This window comes from Gastrolobium bilobum, unplaced genomic scaffold, assembly GCF_033153095.1.
Source record: "Gastrolobium bilobum isolate Gb01-03AN ecotype WA unplaced genomic scaffold, APGP_CSIRO_Gbil_v1 utg2530, whole genome shotgun sequence".
Classification (NCBI taxonomy): domain Eukaryota; kingdom Viridiplantae; phylum Streptophyta; class Magnoliopsida; order Fabales; family Fabaceae; genus Gastrolobium; species Gastrolobium bilobum.
Window position 1 is genome coordinate 868,240 of NW_026899712.1, and position 12,000 is coordinate 880,239.

Below are 12,000 nucleotides of genomic sequence, written 5' to 3' on the forward strand. Positions count from 1 at the left end.
TTCTCCAACACCATTAGATCAGAACCTCAAAAGTCATGTAGTATTCGATTAGGATTTTAGAAAATTATTTAGAGTCCATCCAAATTCGTTAGTATTCAATCAAGATTTTTTTTTTTTTTTTGGAAATATTCCATCGGTTCATCGCTTCGCGATTAGTCCGATTCGGGGCAGGTCCAGGATTAAGGCTTTAAACCCCTCCCAAAGGTGGTACTGGGGAGGTTCGAACACATGCCCTCACCCCCACCTGCTCAGCTCCCATGCGCCAACTGAGCTACCACTATTTGGTAGTATTCAATCAAGATTTTAAACAAAGGAAAAACAATATTTCTGGATTCAAAAATCTGACGATTTTAATGGATTTTCTTTTGGTGTGAATTTCGTGAGACTTTTTAGTGAGTAATATAAATAGGACACCTCTCTCACGATCTCACCCTAACCCCTAGGATTTCTTGAGATTTCTCTATTACAGTATCTTCTTCTTCCTTTGGCGAGTCGACCCATTCGAAATTGGATTCTGCCATGGGAGCTTCGTCAAAGCTCAAAAAGCATATTTTTTAGCAATTTTCATAACAAAACAACCCAGAAAAGACAACTCAACAAGATTTTAATATAATTCATCTAAAAAATTTTAGATTAAATACCTTTTTTAGTCCCTGGCAATATGCACGAAGCCCTTTTCAGTCCCTAGCAATAAAAAAGGGACAAATTGGTCCCTGAAATAACAAAAAAGAGGCCACGTTCATCCTTCCGTTAACTCCCACCTAACGGCCCAACTAACGGTGCACAGTTGGCACGTTAGTTTGCTGACGCGGCTTGGATGTGGGACACCGTGGAAGACGAGACGACGACGTTTTAGTCCCTGTCAAAACCACGAGGGCCATTTTGATCCCTGTCAAAATGCTCGAGGACGTTTTTAGTCCCTGACAAAAAGCACAGGGCCCTTATTGGTCCCTAATCAGAGAAAAATAGGCACATGACTTCATTGCTTTTCTATGTAGTCCAATTTTGCAAAACATAAGTGTATTACATCATAAACAAGAGTGCAATCCATTTGTTCATCACAAAGTAATTAAACTAAATTTCATCACAAAGTAAAATACTCCTTCTTGGCATTTTATTTCAATGAAGTTTGTGTTTCTAACTGAAGTTTCGACCTTATTAACGATTATTCATTTCTTTTTCAATGCTAATTAAGCTTCCCACTTTGTTAAAAGGGATTCTTGGCTCTTGCAAACAGCTTTTACGATCCCTAGAATACTATGAACTGCTTTAATTATCTTAGTCTGTATAAGACATAGCGTCATGCGATTTACGAACAATATCTTCAGTAGTGTAGCATTACAATTATACTATTTATTTTTCTATAAAAGATAATTGCATGATTGTTGATATTTAAATACAGAGAAAAATCAGAGAAGAAGCCAAGTAAATGATTGTTGATAATTGCAATGCATGACAGTTGACTGGACTGCAACAGTTGGTAGTTCTCAGCCACATGAAGACAACTTGAGAGGAAGCAGCCCACCGCCATCAAATCCACAACAGGCAAATGAGTTGTTGAGTAATGAAACAATGAATGCAGCAACCAGTGGCACACGAAGCAGATTATTGGCTTTCATGAGCACACCTGGTTTTAGGCCACCAAGGCCTGCCTCAAGAAAATGACTTGCTGCTGTATATGACCCGGGAGTAGTGCATGAGCCAACTGAGAAGGGTTTATTATTATGTGACTGACTTTTTTTGAAAATTCTGGCCATTATGTATTTGGAGGCCTTATTATGTCAATGTTTTTTTTGTAAATTCTGGCCATATTGTATTAGAGGCCTTTCTTTTAATTCCTGGAAGTTGGCTTTATTTTGTAATGCACTACTTTACATCCATGTCTTCAAATATAATGATACTCAAATCATGTCCCAGCTATTATGTTTCACAGGGTTGATGAATGTTTAAGTTTACCATTTTTGATGTTTTTTAACTAATATACGTAGTTGTAGTTCTTGTACATCCATGCCTTCTGGTTTAACAAATTGGACTGCATACAAATCCAATTTAATGTCATGTTCCTGTTTTGCAAAATTGGATTGCACTCCTGTTTATGATGTAATGCACTTCTGTTTTGCAAAATTGGACTGCATAGAAAAGTAATGAAGTTAAGTGCCTATTTTTCTCTGGTTAGGGACCAATAAGGGCCCCGTGCTTTTTGTCAGGGACTAAAAACGTCCTCGTGCATTTTGACAGGGACCAAAATGGCCCTCGTGGTTTTGACAGGGACCAAAACGTCGTCGTCTCGTCTTCCACGGTGTCCCACATCCAAGTCGCGTCAGCAAACTAACGTGCCAACTGTGCACCGTTAGTTGGGCCGTTAGGTGGGAGTTAACGGAAGGATGAACGTGACCTCTTTTTTGTTATTTCAGGTACCAATCTGTCCCTTTTTTATTGCTAGGGACTGAAAAGGGCTTCGTGGATATTGCCAGGGACTAAAAAGGGTATTTACTAAAAAAATTATATTTTTGAGCAATTTTTGAGAGTTTTTGGAAGTTTAAAAATGATTTATCAAGTTATTGGTCGCGATTTTTCTTGGTACAACAACGTGTGATTTTTGTATTAAAAATAACATGAAACACTAAAAAATTAACAGGGGAACAAAAAATTAACAATGTGTGATTTCTTGTCCATATCTTGTATTTTTTTTTATTTATGTCTGAAATTTAAACTTCCCAGGTGATTAGTTAGATGTTTTAGCTTCTTCTTCTTTTTTCATGAAATTATCAAGTGCTTCAGTTGTGATCTTGTTTGATTGTAATACTTCTATGTGGTGCGTGCCCCTGTCTCTGAATTATTTCTGTAGTAAAGAATGAGGAAATTGAATGAGTTATTCTTTATAGTTCATAATATGCTTGCTGGAGCTTTTACTTTCTCTAGATTATAGTGGTCGCTTCAGCCCGTTTTGATTTTTCTAAAGTTAATAATTTGTTCACTTTCATCTTTGGGGGAATATGGAAATGTTTTATACGTTACTTATAGCTCAAATTTCTTGTTCTATTTTATGGAAGTGAATTATTGTAACTGATCATCCTAGATTTAGTTATCGATCTTTCTTTACTGATTATATAGTTTATAATGTAATTCATACAGAACATGTAAGTTAGAATAAAAATGAAAAATCCTTTTATTTTGGCTTTGTAATCAAACTATCATGTATTAGGCTTTGTAATCAACCTAGTTATCGTAGCATTTTAGGCTTCAAGGTTATCATCATCAGGGCATCAGCCCTCAGGAAGCCTCGGGTTCTGAAGAAGTACTAGTTATTATTTTAGTGTATACTAGTGAAAAAAATATATATTTCTCCTACTTTCTCTTTTGTCAATTTAAAGACCTGATGATTGGTTATGTCATTTTCATGATTATGATGCTGTAATGCCTTTAGCTCCTTATCTTTCTACTTAAATAAAAATGGTCAAGTATTGTTTGACTAACTGCTTTGTCTAACAAATTTCAGGGTCAATTAATAATAGGTTGTAATAGTTTCTCCAGTGGATCGAGCTATGCCACCATAAACATATAAAAGTGATAATCATGTCAATTCATAAATGATAATTGATATAGTTTATTATTTTGGCTTCTGATGCTCTGGTTTGTAACAATTGATTGAATTTATCATACTTTTTAACAGTAAAGGATGTACTCTTCCATTTCCCAGAAGTGTATTTGCACCATAGTTAGCAGGGGCGTATGTGTGTGATTACTTGCAGCCTTCTGAGACTATTGAGGTTTGTTCCATTTCTGTAAAATAACTTACCTTGTTGTGAATGATGTGTCAATCTTTTTGTTTATTTGCGTTAAAAGTTTTCACGCTAAATGTTTTCCTTTTGTATATAGCACAACCCTTTACTTTTGCTAAAGGTTTGATTTGATTTGACCCTTAGGAGTTAGGACTTCATATATCAAGTGATACATACCAAAAATAGTAATAATAACATTAATTATGTGCTTTTGGTCCTCTTTAGGCCTCAGACGTATTCCGATGCATCTACGTGGGGCCTAAGAAACTCATAGAGTCATAATGATTTCCAATGCATCTACGTGAGATAGTTTTCTTGGAATTTTAGAACTCTTCTCCCTTTTACCTTTCATGGAAACAGAGATAGTTTTCTTTGTCTCCAAAGTTGAGCCTTCTTGCTTATCAACTTTTTTAATCAAAACCTTCCTCTGTTTCCCAAAATCAGGTTCGGGTGGATTTATCTTTTTCCCAAAATCAGGTTCAGGTGGAGCTGATTTGGCAAAGGCAACTGTGGTTTGATAAATATTGTCCGCATCCAAAGATTTTTGTTGTATCTATCTAATTTCTGATTTCTAAATATACCTCTTATATGCGAGGGGTTGTTTGTTTAATCATTATTACTGTTATCTGGGGTTGTGCCATCTGTTGTTTACGGCAAACCCCGCATGATTATTCTACTGTTCTTCCATAAGGGTTTTAATGCTTCCTAATATACACTTCTTTCTAAATTGTATTCAGCTATGTTGAATATCATAGATACAAGAGGAAATGATAGTAATCTTTGTTGTATTAAACTACACAACATTGGTGCTATTATATAGCAAATCAATTGAAGAATACAAAGAGACACACTCAATGTGGGACTTCTACACTATTAACACTAACACTCTTAACACTCCCCCTCAAGCTGTAGCATATAGATCATATGCTACAAACTTGATACATAAATAATACTCCCATTAGGAACCAAAAACAACAATGCTACATCAACGAAATGAAATGACTAAGTACAACAAATCAACTGGAATGACCATCAGTCTGAAGAGCTGATAAAGAGACAGTGCTGGAATGGACATCAGAGCATGGATGGTGCCAGAATTATCATCGGCAAAGACAACTGAGCTGACCAGGACATCAGCATCAAGATCCCTCTCAGACATTTCATTTAACAGTTGGTGAGCAACCGTGGTTTACCCTTGACTATGCTACAAGCTTATTACAAGAAAGACCAAGTAACATAACATCAAAATAAATCTCCTAAATGAGAAACCAAAAATCAACAATGTGCTAAAAATGGCGTCGAAATGAACATCAACATGGAAGATGCCGGAATGATCATCGGCAAAGACAATTTTGCTAGAATGACCATCAGCAACATGGACGGCGCTCTCCCTCAAGAGGAACTTCTAAACAGTGCCGGAATTATCATCGGCAAAGACAATTGTGCTGGAATGACCATCAGCAACATGGACAGTGCTCCCCCTCAAGAAGAACTTCTAAACAGTGCCGAAATTATCATCGGCGGAGACAACATCAGCAACTTGGACAGTGCTCCCCCTCAAGATGGATGATGAATAGTATAAATACTCCATCTTGGGAAGAAAGAAGATTAAAGAAAAACAAAGCTTCGCGGAATCGAAAAAGTCGCCGGAGACGGCGGTGGGTCGTCAGAAAAGTCGTCGGAGACGGTGGTGGATCGCCGAAAAAGTCGCCGGAAATTCATCGGAAAAGTCACCGGGAAAAGTCGCCAGAGACGGCTGTCAACGGTGGACGACGCGGTCAACGGTGGTCAGTCAACGACAACGATGGTCAACCCAACAACTTCCCAAGGATCATTCTTTTCTGATGTGACAGATCAGTTTAAGCTGCAGTCATAGAGCATACTAAGAAAAACCCGAAAAAAGAAATAGCAACGGTAATCCCTCAAGGAGGGTGATATCTCTCTATAACCATATTGAAATTATGGAAAATAGAACTAAGTTAAACGGATTAAGATTCCTCTTGTTAGGCTCTAGATACCATGTTGAATATCATAGATACAAGAGGAAATGATAGTAATCCTTGTTATATTAAACTACACAACATTGGTGCTATTATATAGCAAATCAATTGAAGAATACAAAGACACACACTCAATGTGGGACTTCTACACTATTAACACTAACACTCTTAACAAGCTCTAAGATTAATTAAATCATCATATAATAGCCCAATTCAAATTATTTTTACTTTAGTATTATCAAGTGATGGTACTATATTCTCTGTTGATGTTTGGGAAATAGACTCTTTGCATTGAAGTTGGCAACTAAATGGCACCAGTGTTGTTTATCACTTTATCTGTGGAAAAAAGTTTGGAAATTATTGCAGTTCATTTGGTTCTGTAGGAAACAAAGTTTGAAGGAAAGCCATGATCTATTTATTTTTGACACAGCTATATCCATATTTTAGCTTAGTGGAGAAACAGAAACTATCAGTTTTGATATGATTGAACATGGTTTTTTGGCCCGTGCGGGCTGTTTAATTTGTGGGCTTTTTGACCCTGGCCCGCGTGGGTTCCGGCCCGTTTTGACCGCTCTAGTTTCTATTATAGCTTCCATTATGGCCGTCATCCAAAATCCTAGTATGGCTCATATTTTGTTACTTTCTGTTGCCAATAGATTACTTTTGTTCTACTTTTAAACAAACAGATGGGAGAAAGGGGAGGGTAAATAAGGAGGGAGTATGCATGTGTGTGTGTATATTATAAATTTCCTTCACCATGCAAAAGATTCAAAACAAAAGGCAATAGATAGATAGATAGATAGATAGGGCGATAGAGATGTCTTTGGTATTTGTTCGTGCATGTGTACTCGAACGAGATATGTAGCTGGGATGTTAATATACAGGACAAAGGCAAGGGCGTCTGGTATGGAATAGACCAGAGTCTTGCAGGACAGCCTATGGGAAAAGAACATTACTGGTTATTCCATTTTACAATTATGTGCTAGATGCTTCTGTTGTATTGTACATTGACTCAAAAGAATTGGATAAGATATATCTTTGAATGCTTTTAATGGAATATATTAGTTTGGGATTAAATGTGATGTTGATGTTTGATGTTTTTAATGGAATATAATGCACTTGACCCATTGGCCACAAAATGAAGAAAACTATGGGAGTGGGACATAGAAATGGTGTCAGTAAACTGGTTCATGCCCGGTTGATTTGTAAATTAGTTCATGCCCGGTTATAATCCAAAAAAGTAACTTGATGACCAATTGTACTCTAATCAAAGCATAAGACAAAACTTACAAATCCATATTCATCTATTAACATTATAAGAAACAGTTATTAACATTATATTTTTAGATAAATTAACATTATTTTAAAAATTCTTGTGCCTTCATATACTGTAGTTTTGTACACGTTCACTGTTCACCTATATAAATTTTTTTATTTTTGCTTTTTAGTAAATTGTTTTTTTTTTAAGAAAATTTATATCAAATTAGGAAAAAGCTTGGTGGGTTGCAATAAGGGGCGTCAAAATTCTCTCTGCTGGCTTAGGGATTCGTGATCTTCTTCACATTTACAAACACCTTCTCTTGTTCCTTCAGTAATCAGGTTCAACATTTTCTTGCTTTCCCTTCCCCTTAAATTCGACCTCGTTTTCTTAACCTAATCAAATCAAAATCGACCAATTCCTTTCTGACGCAAATCAAATCACTGCTTAAAGAGGATAGTTAGTTAGTTGGAAGTTGCAATGATTAAAGGTGGTAGAATCCGGCTGAACACGTGGCAGCAGGCGGCGGTGGCAGTGGGTTCGGCGGTGGGGGCGTTGTTGGATCCACGAAGAGCGGATTTGATAGCAGCTCTTGGAGAGACAACTGGAAAGCCCGCTTTCGAGAAGGTTCTTCAAAGGATGAAAAGTTGTCCTGAAGGCAAGGTCAGTTTTATTTTATTCTTCCCTTACCCTTTAATTTTTGGTCAATTTCATGTTTTTAATATACATGTTCTCCTTGCTCATGTTATTGTGAAACTAAATTATTGTTGTTAGTGAAATTTATGTGATAGGTCTATATAGCAAGTAACAACAATGTTTTCAATGTGATGTTGAATCAGCTCTTTTATGAGTTGGCGTTGTGTTATTATTGGTAATCCCTGGATGAAAACGGAATCTCAGATAGTATTGCGGTTCCTTTTGGTAATATTATGTGTTGTTAAAGATTGTTGTGAGTTTTAAACTGTAGATTGCATCTAAGGATGGCTGTAGCTTCATTTCTTGGATGAATGTCTTAGAAAAAAAAGTATGGAAATTGTTGTGGTTGGAATGAATTTGTGATTTATTGAGAGTGGAGACTGTGGTCCAAAACAAGTGATGCTTTTTTCGTGGAATAACTTGTCATTGTTGTGTGCCACAACTTTCAGCACTTTGCAGTTGAGTGATTGTTGTTTTAACAGTTTATGACACTCAGGAAGTGTTTTACCACCAGAATCATCTTCTGTTGTCTTTATGATCTATGTACATGTATCTAGACTCATTTGAACTATGCTTTACACTAACTTAAATTAAATTCCCTCATTGGGCCTTTTATGGGTAGGGGTGCAGCTGTCGGATTGAGTCCTTGCCCTTTCTCTGGATCACTGCCAAAGTGCTGAAGTGACCAAACTAATCATATGATTTTATAATTTGTAACTTACATATTCACACTTCTAACTTAGGCTAAACAATGTGCAATTAATGCACTTTGGACAAAATTAAAGTTTATGCATTAACGAAAGGACCCTGTTAGATAAATGTTGTTATAAATAGTTGTCGCTTAACAATGATTCTCATTGCTATTTCTGATGTATTTGGCATTCTTTACTGTCTAAGAGGAAAACTTGTTTCTTTCAAGACATACTATACCATGTCACATTAAAGACCAATCCATTTTCTTTCATAATCTTGTTTGATAGGCAGTACTATTAGAGCGCCCTCGTGTTGTATCTGCAAAAGTAGGGCATGCATGGGACCTGCCAGCAAACACATTTGGTGCTGCGTATGCTAGATTTATGGGATCCAGGAACTTTTCACCAGATGATCGTCCTCCTGTACGGTTCATGGACACAGATGAACTGGCCTATGTAGCCATGCGGGCTCGTGAAGTGCATGACTTCTGGCATACCCTATTTGACCTTCCTACTAACTTGATTGGGGAGTCAGCACTGAAGGTAATTGAGTTTCAGCAGATGCACCTTCCTATGTGTCTTCTGTCTGTTGTAGGGGGTACAGCAAGATTCAGCGAAAAGCAGAGAAAATTGTTTTATCAGCATTACTTCCCATGGGCCATTCGTGCTGGCATGCAGTGCACTGATCTTATGTGTGTATATTATGAGCGGCATTTCCATGAAGACTTGGAAGATGTTCGCAGAAAATTGCAAATTGTTTCTGCTCCTGCTATTCCTTAACTGCATATTTTTGGACCTGGCAAGTTATATTTTGTTTCCTGGGTGGTAGCAGTGTGCTAGAGTTGTGTAACTGAAATTTTTGAATAAAATCCAGTATACAAGTTTTGCGTCTGATGTTTAGTCAGTGAGCTTTTTATAGGTTGGATTTTATCATTGACGTCTATACCATGATCAATAAAATAAAATACAATCGCATGTTTGTTTTTTTCAGCATATCCTGTTTTTAATTTTATCCTTCTGTGCTATAGTGATTCTTCAATCCATATGATTGTAGCCACGGGATTACTGTATCATAATGGCAATAGAAAGGATCACTTTTGTTTGTGTGGAGATCCCTGGGGAGGTTTATAATTGATAGTCCTTATTTATCTTAATTTCTTGCATATAGCAACATATTCAGAGAGGTTAGTTCGTTGCCCAAGCCTTGGATGTTTGATCGTTTTTAACAGGAGAAAAAGTAAGCTTTTGAAGGTATACACGCCTGCAATTTCATCAGTAATGCGAAAATTTCAACCCCCTTCATTTATGCTACGGAGAATTAGATGCAAATGTTGTGATGCCTCTTGGTTAATCAGCGGTGGGCCCTACACTCAGCTCTCTCAATCGGTGGGTCACTATTGTAAGTGTCTATGCCCGGAAAAAATTTTAGGTGCTCCAAACCTATGGGTCCTCTCTTTTAAGAGTGACATTTGGAAAAAAAAAAATTCTCTCTCTCTTCTCTCTCTCCTTTCCCTCCCTCTTCTTCGTCCCAATATAACTAATTACCTATCACTTCAATAAAACAAATTATAAATTTAACATAGTTTAAGAAATTGCAATTTAAAAATAATAAGTGTGAAGACTAAATAGATAATTGAGACCGTTAATATTCTCACTCTTCTTTTTTTCGATTTTGGATATATTTTTAATCTATATTCAGATGTGCAAGAACACTATTCTTGCCTTAATATCATATAATTCAATTTTACAGCGTATTGTTAAACTATAGTTAGTATTGTATATGAATTTAATTTTGTTGAAATATAGTGTAGCAATTTTTTGCTTTTGCATTTATATGTGTTATCACATCATTTAATAACATTTTACGTAGTTTTTAGTATAATTAAATGAGATAGGTTATTCTGTCTACTCTTATTTTGCCTACCTTTGTCTACCTCTCTTAACACCGTTAGATTACAATCTCATCTAATGGTGGAGATTTGTGAAAGAAAATAAATTATTTTTCCCTATCTTTCTCCTTACTACCTCCCACACTCTTTCTCTCTTCTCCCCTTTCTCTCTATTGATTTGTGTAATTTACAATCTGAATTTATATTTAAATCTAAATTCAATCAATGATTAATGACATGATAATTCTGATAGATGAATATAATTTTTAAAATTCCTTGAATCTGATATAATTGGACACGACAGAAATCACAAAAATACAAAAAAATGAAAACCACGAAGAATCCCTTCCTTTGAATTAATCCACGATTACCGTAACGTTTCTATTTTGCTGTTGAAATTTGAAATCGAATCAACTTATCTCCTTTTTCTTATTTTGTTTTTCACCTTGAAGTAGGGAAAGGATCTATGTTCTCTCTATGTTACGCTTAACAACATGCATACCTGATCCCATAACATAGGGCATATGGATTTGTTTCTTCTTGACACCACTTTTTAATTTTTTATGTAAATGCTCATAACAATGGCTGAGTTGGATGAATTGAGAAAAAAACTTGCACATTTTTTTGATGATGAAGCGCCATTAAAGAGAGAGAGAAAGGAGAGGACAGAGAAAAAATGAGAGACAGTGAGAGAAAGAAGTAAAAGAGTTTATTTTATATGATAAATCTCCATCATTGGATAAGATTGTAATCTAACGGTATGGAAAGGAGTAGGAAAAATAAGAGTAGGCAAAATAACCTATCCCTAATTAAATACTTTAAAGTTGGGGTGTTAAAATAAAATTGGATGAAAATGTAAATTACACTTATAAATATATGGATCAAAATTAAGTTTATTTATGTTGGGAACAAATTATATAATAAAATACAAATACAAGTATAATAAAATTAATATTTGTACAAAAAAAGGAAAAAATGTAATTAATAAATATGAATAAATAATTTACGACTATTTTATCTTTATTAATAAAGTACATCCAACTAAACATTTGAATGTAGCTCAAGTAAACCAAGAAATGGTAGCATTAATTAAGATAGAGCTTTCTTACATGAAAACATTGATAGGCATAACCATGTTCAAATTAAACATTAATAAACCTTCATTCACTGACTTATGTCTGCCTCTAAACAGATTGAAGGAATCGTTAAACTTTAGTACCAATAGCACTCACATAACAAGACATATATACAGAAGATAGATCATGCATACATTACAATCCACAACTTATATATATATTTGAAAATTACCATCAACATTATCTTCACCTTATTTAACTACCCACTAAGTAACCATTACTTATCACTCAACATTCTGATGAGCAGGTTATTCCCTGATCCTTAGTCCCCATGTTCTGAATTGAAGAACATTGATTATTTTCTACCTTCTTGTGTGTCTTCTGATCTTCAGGTTGTGCCTGTGCCATTTCTAGTTGCTTTAGTAAACTCTTAATCCACACAAACATGGAGCTGCCCATGCTAACACTAGATATAGCTTTACCAACCTCATAACTATAACTCTGTCCAGAAAAACACCAACTTAAGAGCAATATATTTCCATTGTAGAAGAATACACTAAGCAATTCCAGCATCTTCAAAAATATATCTTTGGCAGAAATTGGCCTT

The 12,000-nt window shown here is 35.6% G+C and overlaps 1 protein-coding gene across 1 annotated transcript; it reads left to right on the forward strand.

Moving 5' to 3' along the window:
- The first annotated feature begins 7,189 nt into the window (after positions 1 to 7,189).
- On the forward strand, positions 7,190 to 9,492 carry LOC133292849 (ubiquinone biosynthesis protein COQ4 homolog, mitochondrial). Its single transcript, XM_061491318.1, has 2 exons — positions 7,190 to 7,703; positions 8,717 to 9,492. Exons 1-2 carry the CDS (start codon positions 7,521 to 7,523, stop codon positions 9,206 to 9,208), a joined length of 675 nt encoding a protein of 224 aa, XP_061347302.1. The 5' UTR covers positions 7,190 to 7,520; the 3' UTR covers positions 9,209 to 9,492.
- Positions 9,493 to 12,000: the final 2,508 nt, after the last annotated feature.

Excerpts from the sequence above, each read along its gene's own strand:
- LOC133292849 (XM_061491318.1), top strand. The coding sequence starts at position 7,521 with ATGATTAAAGGTGGTAGAATCCGGCTGAACACGTGGCAGCAGGCGGCG. Across the intron at positions 7,704-8,716 it reads AAAGTTGTCCTGAAGGCAAG|GCAGTACTATTAGAGCGCCC; the intron begins GTCAGTTTTATT and ends CTTGTTTGATAG.